Here is a 14,667-nt window from a genome sequence, read left to right as displayed (position 1 = left end):
GTAACAATTAACTCGGTAACTTGGGGCACCACAGGAAAACTTATTGAACAAGTAACTAACTCCCGAATTAAACTCTTATAAGATGTACAGTATTTTACCTCATATCAGTCTCATTCTGAATGTCGTAATATTCTATAAATCTGCACGAACCCCAGTCTACATGATGACAGCGATACACAAATTGGCTAAATTATTTATTTACGAACTAACTAAATAATCACACAGAATGACATAAGCACACACACATGATAGATTATATGCTTATTTGTTTGAAACCTATCACTAGTTTGTGTCGCACTGCTTTGCTTTATCTTGGCCAGGTCGCAGTTGTAAATGAGAACTTGTTCTCAACTGGCCTACCTGGTTAAACAAAGTTGAAAGAAATAAAATAAAAAACGAAATGGTTTCATTTCAAAGAGACAAACAATTACATTTAGTTGCAAGACGAGATACCTCCGCCTCAATCTCAGAGAAAAAAGTAGCAATGCAAGTTTTTCACAGTCAAATTTTAACAAAATAACTGTACAAGTTCTACATTTATGACATCAATATTTAAAAAAAGATATACTTGTATAATACTTTTTTTTGCATTTCGGGAAAATTAGATCTGGGCTCTGGTCAAATGTAGCGCACTGTATAGGGAATATGGTGCCATTTGGGATGATGCCTAACTCTAACCTAACACTATAGCATGACGCTAGATTGATGACGTGATGAATTTATATTTTAAACTTGATGCAAACTTTCCATTTTAGCTAAACAATGGATATAGCATTTTCGCACCAAACCAATTGTAACATCTCAAATCTATGAATTAATCATCTGAGGACAGTAATATTTTACACACACATTTATTTTACCAGGTAAGTTGACTGAGAACACATTCTCATTTACAGCAACTACCTGGGGAATAGTTACAAGGGAGAGGAGGAATGAATGAGCCAATTGGAAGCTGGGGATGATTTGGTGACCGTGATGGTATGAGAGCCAGATTGGGAATTTAGAATGCCCGTTTAACGTCCCAGCCAAAAGACAGCACCCTACACAGGGCAATGTCCCCAATCAGACCAAAGGAAAGAGTGCCCCCTACTGGCCCTCCAACACCACTTTCAGCAGGATCTGGTCTCCCATCTAGGAACCAACCAGAACCAATCCTGCTTAGCTTCAAAAGCAAGCCAGCAGTGGGATGCAGAGTGGTATGCTGCTGGAAAATAAAAAGGTCTCCTGAGTGGCACAGCAGTCTAAGGCACTGCATCTCAGTGCTAGAGGCATCACTACAGACCCTGGTTAGATTCCAGGCTGTATCACAACCAGCCGTGATTGGGAGTCCCATAGGGCGGTGCACAATTGGCCCAGCATTGGCAGGGTTTGGCAGGGGTAGGCTGTCATTGTAAATAAGAAGTTGTTCTTAACTGACTTGCCTAATTAAATCAAGGTACAATTTTGAAAAAGGTACCATAAGCATTCATTTCTGATGAAAAATTGGATTTGAAAGCATTTTGGGAATAAACTCTTCAGTTGATGCTTCATTCATTTCACCCTCACCGCTGTTGTATGTTATTCCTAAAATTATACTTTGTTCGGGGGATTTACAAGTTGCATTGCATATTCAGCACTCAACACAAATACAGAAGTTGGTGACTATGAATTTCCTAGAATGAAATATAAAAAAGAAAACAGTGTTACTCTCTGACACGGTCTTGTCTCCTGCATACAGTACTGTCCCCTAATGTCACCTAATGACATTGGAATTTACAAGAAGTCACATGATTTTCTTGTGGATATAGGTTAGACAATATATCCACAGGAAAGTTAAATTAAATCAAATGTTCAAAGCACTGGTAATACATTCAGATTTCTATCACCTGAAGCATGCACAGAGCAATGTAAACAAGTGCACGAGCTAGGCAAGTATGCACGCATCTCGTGCATGTATTTTTTATATTGTATGCATGCTTCAGGTGATAGAAATTTGAATGCATTACAAGTGCTTTGAAAAGTTGATGTAATTATACTTTACTGTGGATATATTGTCTCACATCTCTACCGCCAAAAGGATCAACCGCACAGACAACCAGTAAGGTAAGTTAAAATATAATTTTATTCAACATTCTGGCTTGTAGTAGTTGTGAGGAAACTTTCCTGATTCAAAAGCCAATTTCTGCCGGACGTAGAATTCAATGTAATTCAACATTGAGTTTCCAGGCAGTACATGACCCTAAGCATGATGGGATGTTTCTTGCTTAATTAATTCAGGAACCGCACCTGTGTGGTAGCACCTGCTTTCAATACACTTTGTATCCCTCATTAACTCAACTGTTTCCTTTATGTTGGCAGTTACCTGCACATCCAATACAAGCCATAGAAGGAGAGACATCGCCACCTGTGGGTAGAGAATGAGAAAAGCGTCTTTCCACCATGAGTTTTGAACCATCCTATTTTTCCAGGTAAATTAAAAGAGATAAACCATGTATTTTTGTGCGTGTGCGTGCGTGTGTGTGTGTGTGTGTGTGTGTGTGTGTGTGTGTGTGTGTGTGTGTGTGTGTGTGTGTGTGTGTGTGTGTGTGTGTGTGTGTGTGTGTTTGTGTTGCTATACTGTATACTGTGTGTGGAAATATAAATAACTGCCATGGTGGTGTAGGCAGTGTAATCTGTACCCAGCAGGCTGGATCCCCACTGTGTGAGAGTCAGTGTATTGTTCCTGCAGCGCGTCAGATAACAACTCATTAACATACAGAATAATTTGGCTGCAAGAGACACTCTACCATCCATCTGCACTGAGATGATAAATACACACACATGTGTGCACACACATGCACACACACACACTTACCCTGTCTTTTTGTCACTCTTTCTCTCTCTCTCGCTCTCTCTCATACACTCTTTTTAGATGGACAGTATGACTATAGTCTCCAGTTTGCAGGTAAATGTATGTTAGGCAGTCCAGTCACAGAGCTAGTTATGGAGGTCACAGTCCAGTCACAGAGCTAGTTATGGAGGTCACAGTCCAGTCACAGAGCTAGTTATGGAGGTCACAGTCCAGTCACAGAGCTAGTTATGGAGGTCACAGTCCAGTCACAGAGATAGTTATGGAGGTCACAGTCCAGTCACAGAGATAGTTATGGAGGTCACAGTCCAGTCACAGAGATAGTTATGGAGGTCACAGTCCAGTCACAGAGATAGTTATGGAGATCACAGTCCAGTCACATAGATAGTTATGGAGGTCACAGTCCAGTCACAGAGATAGTTATGGAGGTCACAGTCCAGTCACAGAGATAGTTATGAAGGTCACAGTCCAGTCATAGCCGACTGTGGAATACTGGAGAGGTCCTAAAACACCTGGTTGTCTCCCCTTTCCTAGAAACACTGCACTTTGTTTTTGTGATGTGTGCAAGTGGAGCAAATATCACAATAATTCATACAAAAACAGAAACATATTTTTACTGCAATATTATTGTTAAGTAAAATGATTGATACAGCGATTATGCATTATATGTAGCGTTTATGCATTATTACTTTGTCTGTGGTTTACTTTTTGGTTTTGTGTCGCATCATCAATGAATAACTCTCCATGTTGGTTGTGATTGTTTGGTAATGCCTCAGACAGTCTGCGAGTGTGGAGAATCTAAATACTGTGAACCACTTTCACAATGGCAGGATATCCTGAAGGTCACTGAGCCATGCTGACCTTTGCAGGAAGTTGTCACTTGCTTAGAGGAAGTGAAGATTCCAGACTGAAGTGGGAGTGTTTTACATGCCTTGTGGGGGGTTATGGATTTACTTCACATTGCTAGGCAGTAGGATATGTTACAGGGAGAGATTGGTCCATTTGAGATTAATTCAGCTTTAAAATGTAAGAACAAGTTGTTGTCAAATATTCCTAACATATTAGTTCCATAGTCTTAATTCTATATGGGTAATGATTCCTGCGAAATAAGTAAATAAGAAAAATGCATAACAAAAATGTACAAATCTGTGTTATAAATATGATTGAAAAAATTGTCTAGTTTATAACCCACAATTGTCATGGTTTACAAAACACATAAGGAGCATTTTGTATGGCAGTATTTTGCGTTTTGTGTGTTCATTTTATTCAGCATTTGATATAAAAGTCATTGCATATAGTCATAGATATATTTATCATACAACAAACATGCTTTTTTACTAAAAACAACAATGTCCCTTTGCTTTACTGTAGTTCATAAAATAGTAACCAAAGGTACCAAGATAGGCTACTAAATGTCTGCTGAAAAAGCAGCAATCAAATAACCAAACAACAGGGATGTACGCCTCACTGTTTACTGACATAAAACTGCTGATGTCGTTGCTAATCCCAACAGAGAAAAGGAGGGCATATTAAGAAGGTGATATACTAAGTGTACCATACCAAATCACAACTGGATTACAATGAAAGAAACATTGAAATAGAAATGTATAATATACAAAATGATTGGGTGAGTCATCATACGATTTCATTGGACCTCAGTTACGGAAATACTATTTGTACCTCTTGACAGGAGAAATGGTCATTTATTATCCACTGGTATCTGTAGTTGCTAGTTACCTTGCTGCACATAAGTCCATCATCTACATGCTATGGCAGAAATAGTGTCTCAGAAATCAGATTGTACTTGATATGTGTGTGTGTGTGTGTGCGTGTGTGTGTGCATGTGTGTGTGTGTGTGTGTGTGTGTGTGTGTGTGCGTGTGTGCGTGTGTGTGTGCGTGTGTGTGTGTGTGTGTGTGTGTGCGTGTGTGTGTGTGTGTGTGTGCGTGTGTGTGTGTGTGTGTGTGTGTGTGTGTGTGTGTGTGTGTGTGTGTGCAAACGGTTCACGGGGTGTTTTACTTAATGCTAATCAGTAATGTTTGACAAAAAATATACAAATAAGGTACCACATTTATATCATTATATGTGTTTGTCATACATTTTCTAGAGAACATGTTGTTTGTCCACTGTTAAATGAATGTAATCAGGAGCACTGAGCAGAATCTAAAAAAAATGTATTAAATGCCTGAAAACCCAGTGTAAAATATATCAAACTGCCTAATCACATCACTTGACATGAACCACTGTAAAAATATCTTGGTAGGTAATGATATATGTGCATGTTTGATAATGTGTTGTGAGTGCTAAAACCTTAAGATAACACATTTTCAAGCAAATAATTGTCTTTAATGCTTGTTTAAGTGTGTATTTTATTGTGAGGATTTGACATCAAGCCATTGCTATCAGTGAAACAGCTATGCTGTTGTCATGTTGTTGTCGTAAACTTGACTACTCAGAAGAGTTAGAATGCCCTCATTGACAACTGGCGAAGTTGGATCCTAACCCAAGGTGAGAACATCCCATTGCCATTTCCTGGTGTAAACCTCCATTGCGTCGCCTCATGGTACCATGGCATGAGTGACTTCTATGATGATGACATAGGATGTATACTTCTCATGACATGATAATGTAACAGAAGCACACTGTATTTGAACATTCACAACTCAGGAAATATGAGTTGTTCCTCAACCCAGGTCATAGACAGCATTAAAAGCATGCAGAATTTACAAGTCTTTCGTTTTGTCAACCAATTGACCGAATAAGGACCATACCAAGCAAGCTGCCATTGGATTCAGAGCTGATTAGAATCCTGACGAAGTGAAATTCTGTCATCAGCATGCTTCCAGAACCTAAAGCACTGCTCTTTTGATGAATCTCAGAGATGCTAGGACCCTTGTCATCCATATTTAAGTCATCCCTCTTTCAGGGAAAAAAGTCAATCCATGTGTTTTACTGTGGTCCACCATCAACTCCGTCATCATCAACTCCATCATCGACAACTCCGTCACCATCATCGTTATAACTGTCACCACCAATATTATCATCACCATCATCGCTGACTGCCGCTGTCTTGTGGACGCACGTTGCGTCGCAGTTCCCTACCGCGCGGGGCGGGCACAGTCCTCTGGCCTGTGGGTGAGTCCCGGTCCTCGGTGAAGCTCTCGGGGCTGCCGTCCCCATCTGGCAGACTCCCGCAGCTGGACCCAGGCGACAACGTGCCCTGGAGGAGCAGGTCGTCCTCCGTGGCCAGTCCCACCACGTCCTGACGGGGCCCTTGGGGTCGACCCTCACGGCCCCCCACCAGAAGCCCTGTCTCGTTGCCCACGGCCACTGTGCCACCTCCGTCCTGGTCATCCAGCAGGTTGGACAGGAAGCTGATATACTTCATGGCCAGACGCAGTATCTCATTCTTGCTCAGCTTCTTGTCCGGTGGGTGGGTGGGGATGAGCTTCCGGAGCTCGGAGAACGCTCCGTTAACGTTCTGCTGCCGCCAGCGCTCCCGGCTGTTGGTGAAGATCCGCCGTACGATCTTTGGCTGGCCAGCTGGCAGAGGAGAGGAGGAGGAGAGGGGGATGGGGGAGGAGGAGAGGAGAAGGGGAGGGGGAATAGGAGGAGAAGGGGAGTGGAGGAAGAGGAGGAGGAGAGTTGAAGGAGGAGGAGGAGGAGGAGGATGAGAAAGGAGAAGGGGAGGAGAAGGTGATCAGGAGTAACGAAAGATATACGGGATGTAGGAAGGGAGATGCACAAATGAAAAGTAAGACTCAGTCAGTCCAAATGATTTATCATGTCAATTTCATTGTTAAAGTCAGGCTTGCTTATTCTCTTAACTCCTCTACAGAAGTGGACACTTCAGATGTAAGTTTTCCTCCTCACGAGGTAAATTAAAAACGATAAGTGATGAGAATGTGTTAAAACCTCTCTGGGATCGCCAACAGCCAGTGAAAGTGCAGGGCGCCAAATTCAAAACAACAAAAATCTCATAATTAAAATTCCTCAAGCATACAAGTATTTTACACCATTTTAAAGATAAAATTCTCGTTAATCCAGCCACAGTGTCTGATTTATAACATTTATAACAGTGAAAGCACCACAAACGATGATGTTAGGTCACCACCAACTCACAGAAAAACACAGCCATTTTTCCAGCCAAAGAGAGGAGTCACAAAAATCACAAATAGAGATAAATTAATCACTAACCTTTGATGATCTTCATCAGATAACACTCATGGGACTTCAAACCAAATGCGCTAACAAAAGGAGGTATTTGGACATGAATGATGAACTTTATCGAATAAATCAAACATTTATTGTGTAACTGGGATTCCTGGGAGTGCATTCTGATGAAGATCATCAAAGGTAAGTGAATATTTATAATGCTATTTCTGACTTCTATTGACTACACAACATGGCGGATATCTGTTTGGTTTGTTTTGGTCTCTGAGCTCTGTACTCAGATTGTTGCATGGTTAGCTTTTTCGGTAAAGCTTTTTTCAAATCTGACACAGCGGTTGCATTAAGGAGAAGTTTATCTAAAGTTCCATGTATAACACTTGTATTTTCATCAACATTTATGATGAGTAGTTCTGTAAATTGATGTGGCTCTCTGTAAAATCAGCGGATGTTTTTGGAACTACTGAACATAACGCGCCAATGTATACAGAGATTTTTTTTAATATATATATAGGAATTTTATCGAACAAAACATACATGTATTGTGTAACATGAAGTCCTATGAGTGCCATATGATGAAGATCATCAAAGGTTAGTGATTCATTTATCTCTATTTCTGCTTTTTGTGACTCCTCTCTTTGGATGGAAAAATGGCTGTGTTTTTCTGTCAATAGGCACTCACCTAACATAATCGTTTGTGGTGCTTTTGCCGTAAAGCCTATTTGAAATCGGACACTGTGGTGGGATTAACAACAAGTCTATCTTTAAAATGGTGTGAAATACTTGTATGTTTGAGGAATTTCATTCATGAGATTTCTGTTGTTTGAATTTGGCGCCCTGCACTTTCACTGGCTGTTGTCATATCGATCCCGTTAGCGGGATCTCAGCCAAATGGAATCATGTAGTAACCAAAAGTGTTGAACAAATCTAAATATATTTTATATTTGAGATTCTTCAAAGTAGCCAACCTTTGCCTTGATGACATATTTGCACATTCTTGTCTTTCTCTCAACCGGCTTCATGAGGTAGTCACCTGGAATGCATTTCAATTAACAGGTGTGCCTTGTTAAAAGGTCATTTGTGGAATTTCTATTCTTCTTAATGCATTCGAGACAATTAGTTGTGTTGTGACAAGGTAGGGGTGGTATACAGAAGATAGCCCTATTTGGTAAAAGACCAAGTCCATATTATGGCAAGTACAGCTCAAATAAGCAAAGAGAAATGACAGTCCATCATTACTTTAATGAAGGTCAGTCAATCTGGAAAATGTCAAGAACTTTGAAAGTTCCTTCAAGTGCAGTCGCAAAACCCATCAAGCACTATGATGAAACTGGCTCTCATGAGGAACTTCACAGGAAAAGAAGAGCCAGAGTTACCTCATCTGCAGAGGATAGGTTCATTAGAGTTACCAGCCTCACAGCCCAAATTGCAGCCAAAAATAAATGCTTCACAGAATTCAACAGACACGTCTCAACATCAACTTGTTAGGAGAGACTGCGCGAATCAGGCCTTCATGGTCGATTGCTGCAAAGAAACTGCTACTAAAGGACACTAATAAGAAGAAGGGACTTGCTTGGGCCAAGAAACACGAGCAATGGACATTAGACCGGTGAAAATCTGTCCTTTGGTCTGATGAGTCCATATTTGAGATTTTTGGTTCCAACCGCTGTGTTTTTGTGAGACACAGAGTAGGTGAATGGATGATCCCCTCATGTGTGGCTCCTACCGTGAAGCATGGAGGAGGAGGTGTGATGGTGTAGTAGAGCTTTTCTGGTGACACTATCAGTGATTTATTTAGAATTCAAGGCACACTTAACCAGCTTGGCTACCACAGCATTCTGCAGTGATACTTCATCCCATCTGGTTTGCGCTTAGTGGGACTATCATTTGTTTTTCAACAGGACAATGACCCAACACACTTTGAGATGGTTTGGGATGAGTTGGACTGCAGAATGAAGGAAAAGCAGCCAACAAGCTCAGCAAATGTGGGAACTCCTTCAAGACTGTTGGAAAAGCATTCCAGATGAAGCTGGTTGAGAGAATGCCAAAAGTGTGCAAAGTTGTCATCAAGGCAAAGGGAGCTACTTTGAATAATCTCAAATATAACATATATTTTGATTTGTTTAACACTTTTCTGGTTACTACATGATTACATGTGTTATTTCATAGTTTTGATGTCTTCAGTATTATTCTAAAATTTAGAAAATAGTTTTAAAAAATAAAGAAAAACCCTTGAATGTGTAGGTGTGTCCAAACTTTTGACTGTGACTGTATGTTACCCATTATCATATACACTACATATACAAAAGTATGTAGACACCCCTTCAAATTAGTGGATTCGGCTATTTCAGCCACATCCGTTGCTGATAGGTGTGTAAAATTGAGCACACAGCCATGCAATCTCCATACACAAACATTCATAGCAGAATGGCCTTAATGAAGAGCTCAGTGACTTTCAAGGTGGCACCGTCATAGGATGCCCCCTTTCCAACAAGACAGTTCGTCAAATTTCTGCCCTGCTAGAGCTTCCCTGACCAACTGTAAGTGCTGTTATTGCGAAGTGGAAACATCTAGGACAAACAATGGCTCAGCTGCAAAGTGGTAGACCACACAAGCTCACAAAACGGGACTGCCGAGTGCTGAAGCACGTTGCGGGTAAAAATCGTCTGTCGTCGGTTGCAACACTTACTCCCGAGTTCCAAACTGCCTCCGGAAGCAATGTCAGCACAAGAACTGTTCATCAGGAACTTCATGAAAAGGGTTTCCATGGCCGAACAGCCACACACAAGCCTAAGATCACCGGAGCAGTGGAAACGCGTTCTCTGGAGTGATGTATGACGCTTCACCATCTGGCAGTCCGAAGGACAAATCTGGGTTTGTCCATACACAAAATGGTTTGTTGAGATCGGTGTGAAAGAACTTGACTGGCCTGCACAGACCCTGACCTCAACCCCACCTTTGGAATGAATTAGAATGCCGACTGCGAGCCAGGTCTAATCACCCAACATCAGTGCCCGACCTCACTAATGCTCTTGTGGCTGAAAGCAAGTCCCGGCAGCAATGTTCCAACATCTAGCGCAGGGCTGCCCAACCCTCTTCTTGGAGATCTCCTGTCCTGTAGGTTTTCAGTCCAACCCTCTTCCTGGAGATCTACTGTCCTGTAGGTTTTCAGTCCAACCCTAATTAAGCATATCTGATTCAGCTAGTTAAGGTCTTGTTGAGCAGCTAATTAGTAGATTCAGATGTGTTCATTTAGGTTTGGACTGAAAACGCACAGGACGGTAGATCTCCAGGAAAAGGGTTGGGCAGCACTGATCTAGTAGAAAGCCTTCCCAGAATAGTGCAGGCTGTTATAGCAGCAAAGGGGGGACCATCTCCATATTAATGCCCATGATTTTGGAATGAGATGTTCGACGAACAGGTGTCCACATTCTTTTGGTCATGTAGTGTATTTTCCAAAGTTGTTTTTTAGATATTGGTTCATGAAGCCGATTAACAATATCGGCGGCTCCCGCCAGAAACTGTGGGATGCATTTGAGAAATAGAATATCCCATTGGTGCATGCCATTCTCTTGGAACACACCCAGCCTCCCTTAATCCTCCAGTTTACTATGCAGCAAAGCCTTGGCATGGCAGCACCTAACTCCCTCCACCCTCCCTTTATTCTACAACTGCATTTGACTGTGAGTGGGGGATAGAGAAAATGAGATGCAGTATATTATGTTTCTAAGAAGCTAAAACCATAGACATCAGATGTATATTTGACCATTTCAGAAGATTAGGTTTAGTTAGGAGTTCTCTAGAAGTTGGTGGTCAGTAGACTATTTTATTAAATACCTGCCCATGTTACAGCCATGCCAGGGGATAAATGGAATGGGATGACGTTGGGATGAGGAGAAGACTGCAAGCAGCAGGAAGACACAGCAGAGGTGCGTCTTACCATACTTAGAAAGATCTAAAAATGTGCCTACCCTCGTCAAACTCAACCTCGTAAGGCGCTGGGCGGTGCTTTGCCCTGTTGCTGGGGTACATGCAGTATTGTTCCGACTCTCCTCCAAGGCTAGTGACAGAGAAAATATATGAGGCACAGGTGACCATAGACACACACTATTTACACACAGGCACATATAGGCTATAACAGCTTACCAATATGAGGTATGAAGCAATACCTAAATATTTCATGAAATTGATAGCCTAATTATAGCCTCTAAAATATATGTCATTGAGCAGAGGATTTTAGAAAAATGACTTTAAGTCATGCATGCATACATTTTCAGGAAGGGTGGTCCCGGAAATCAAACCCACTATTCTGCCATAGCAAGCACCATGCTCTACCAACTGAGCTACAGAGGACCACAGATGGTCTCAGTGTCCCTACTCACAAAAAAACACATCATCTATGTGTGAGTACCTGAAATCCTCCACATTCAAATGAGTCAAGGAAAAGACTGCAATTAATGAACACAGGTAACCTAGAGGTAAAGGCACTGACAGATACCCTTGTGAAGGTAGATTAAGCCAATAGCCTAGATAACAAGCAACTACATGAACTTTTGCCCGTTTCTCATTTATTTAAATTTTTAGGTAGACTACAAATACATGTGTTGATGTATGCCTATCGGTAGGCCTAATACTGTAGGCTACATATAGTTATTCTACCTTAAAAATAAATGACGATGAATAACATAGGCTTATAGACTATATTCTTTAGAGTGAAATAAACCTATCAGGAAAACATAACATTTGTTTCAAATGCATAAAGGCTAGGCTATTTAATGTTTTATTATATTTTACCTGTTGATTGCGGAGAGAGGTTGCGCCAGGTTGTAGAGCATTGCTCGCGCTGGGAGAGGGAACGCGTTTGGGCTCAGCTGAACCATTCGGGCGTCGTTCAGCGCGTCTCGGTGCGGCAGCGGCAACGGCACGGGTGGTCTGCGAAGCTCCGTGATCGGTACCGTGAGACTGTCCGTTCTCTGCTGTCCCGCCTTTATATCGTCTCTCCTCGAAAGCTCGATTACTGGTACTTCCCCTTTCAGGTCAAGAGCGTCGTAAGCGGTTTCCTTGGCAACGCCGTTGAGGATGATGGTCCGGTTGCGCGGGTCCCGCAGAGGCGCGTCATCTGTTTTAACCCCCTCCCCTGGGAGGTTCTCCTCCTTCGAGTCCTCCGGGTCTTTGCATCCATTCCCCCTGATGATGGAATCCTGCTTCAGTGGGCTGCACGATTTGGCACCGGGACTTCCAGGACAAAGCTCCGGCTTAATTTTTTCCATAATTTCATCACGTTGTAGTTATGTCCTGCCTTTCCATAAATCAGCTGTCGAAAACACCACACTATGGGGCAGAAAAATGTTTCGTAAATAGATGCATGCCATAGTCTAAAATAAGACTGATCTATAAAAAAACGTGTTTGATTCTTCAAGTCAGATTCAGATTCTAGACTTTCCCCCGTCATTTCATCACTCCATGATTCCATCATTATAACGCTGTTATTGTGCCGTGAAGGGTCGTGTGTATAAAGCCCCACATTTTAAAGAGAGAATGTGTTGATTTCGTTTAGTCTAGAAATTAGCAAGAAAAGAACCCCTAAAATGCAGGCATCTGCACATCAAATTGTTACGTGTTTTTGATTCAAAACGGGTGGTGCATGTCGTCATCAATGTCCCAAATAATCATCACCAACACGTTTCCATGTCATTTTGTAGGATATGGTCGAGCTACTTATTTTCCACATTTTGGATTAGCCCCTAAATAAATCCTAGAAGGCTCACCGAAGGGTTTTCTATTATGAAAAAATAGGCTAGTTCTACTTCTTGAAATTCTCCGAATACCTATGGACATCTTCGAGTGCACCACATTGAATATGTTTGAAAGAAGAAGAAATACATTCAACGCGAATAACGAATAGGCCTACAAAGAATATGAACAGCACAAGGTGCCTACATTATGAGAGGTCAGTCAAAAATAGTATTGAATTAACTGCTTTTGATGGTCTTTCGTTCGTGTTGTTCTTTGAAGTCCGTTCCCCCTCAAACAACTGTGCTTTTACTCGTACATTATTCAAATTTCACCAACAACCTGACCAAGGCCTATGGGGCAAGCATTCATTGTGGCATTTGAAATGGAAATTAGTGTTGATGTTTTCGAACATTACTTTTTTTATTCAAATCCTCTAACGTTTTTATTTTGTTGTTGCATGAAAGGCCACTTGAAAGCCAATTTGCTCTTGAAATGATCTATTATTATAGGCCTATCTAATTTAATGTATTAATTAATGTATTATTAACAAGAGAGTAAGTGAATAGGATTCTTAAAAATCCCTAATCCAAAGGCCTTTATAACGACCCTATAATGTTTTTTTCCTCTCTCCCACAGTTTAAGCAATAGCCTAAGATCCAATACAGACATTTGGGACAAAGGTTGGCATAACTGAGCTTTTGTAAGAATTTTGGATTTATTTTTCGTTCCCTTTCTTGTTTTACGGTATAGGCCTAGATGCTGTAGTATTGAAGTGTGTAGCCTACCATAACTCAGAACAACGAAGAAACCACAAGGCAATCTTTTTTAACTGTAGGCTAATAATACAACCTACCACTGTCAATGAGACAATGACAATAAATATTTATATCCATACAGATTAAAATCGGCCAAAACAATCCGTTTTAACCAATAGCCACATAATTATTTAGGCCTAGGCTAATGAGCCTATAATTGTGGGGAGGGGGGGTTAAATCTGAGAAAAATAATAGGCCCTATAGCGTTTCTAATGCTTTCCAAAGTGTCCAAGGAACGAACAATAACGAAAAAGCTCTTCAAACACACTCCTAATTGGAATTCAAAATAATTCGCGTGCAAAGCAGGCATGGAAAATGAAACATAGATGAATTGTATGCGCTTACCGTTCCCGACGTGTTGTTGATGTCAGTGTGAAAGTGGAGCCATTTTGTGAGTGGGTCATCCATGTCTGAGTTTTTTTGTGCTGGTGAAGTGCAGTGTGGAACTGGAAGTGAGGTTTGAGTTATTCCTCATTGCGTCCAGGACGCCCGCTCAGTTTGTGCAGCGGAACACGACCGCAATGTGGCCAGGCGAGATAAGCGCACGGCAGCGGCCTCTTCGTTCCCGATAAGACCCTAAACCCATTATTTATGAAATGATTCATTATTATTTGGCTGTCGTAGGCTATATAGGCTTGTGGAGGGCAAAGCATAAAAAGATATGGATGCAACTCCAGTAACTACAACGATGCGAGGAATAGGCTAAAGGTTAATCGAGGTGATTACATGTTTCTGATCCATTTTTTTCCCTGGAAAACAAACAAATATGTATTTAAGGTATAATATGTTTATCTTTGTCGTGCATACGGCTTAAGGGCATATCAACATTAGGCTAAATAACCCTATAATTTATAGAGTAAGCCTGATAATAATAGCCATATAATAATTATAGCCTAATAATCATAATGATAATCATTATAGTAATATACATTTCAGTTGAATTTAGGTCTAATCTCTATTATACTCGTTAATATACAACAATACTTTGCTACATTTTTTAATGTACAAATGGATCCAATATCAAAGGACTTCTGATAGGCATAGTGTCATTGTTTTTATGTAGCCTATGTATGGAGTGGCCAGACCTGGGATTCATGGCAAATTTAGCGGGTCTCCCCCG

At 41.1% G+C, this 14,667-nt stretch overlaps 1 protein-coding gene across 1 annotated transcript; it reads right to left on the bottom strand.

The window, feature by feature from the left end:
* Positions 1-4,067: 4,067 nt before the first annotated feature.
* LOC109872096 (T-cell acute lymphocytic leukemia protein 1-like) lies at positions 4,068-14,019 on the bottom strand. The gene is made up of 4 exons (XM_020463203.2): positions 13,893-14,019; positions 11,791-12,327; positions 10,968-11,056; positions 4,068-6,369 (listed from the first exon to the last, which is right to left on the bottom strand). Exons 2-4 carry the CDS (start codon positions 12,264-12,266, stop codon positions 5,876-5,878), a joined length of 1,059 nt encoding a protein of 352 aa, XP_020318792.1. The 5' UTR covers positions 12,267-12,327; positions 13,893-14,019; the 3' UTR covers positions 4,068-5,875.
* Positions 14,020-14,667: the final 648 nt, after the last annotated feature.

Source organism: Oncorhynchus kisutch, linkage group LG27, assembly GCF_002021735.2.
Source record: "Oncorhynchus kisutch isolate 150728-3 linkage group LG27, Okis_V2, whole genome shotgun sequence".
NCBI lineage: Eukaryota > Metazoa > Chordata > Actinopteri > Salmoniformes > Salmonidae > Oncorhynchus > Oncorhynchus kisutch.
Note: the sequence above shows the minus strand (reverse complement) of the source record. Positions and strands in the feature narration are given on the sequence as shown.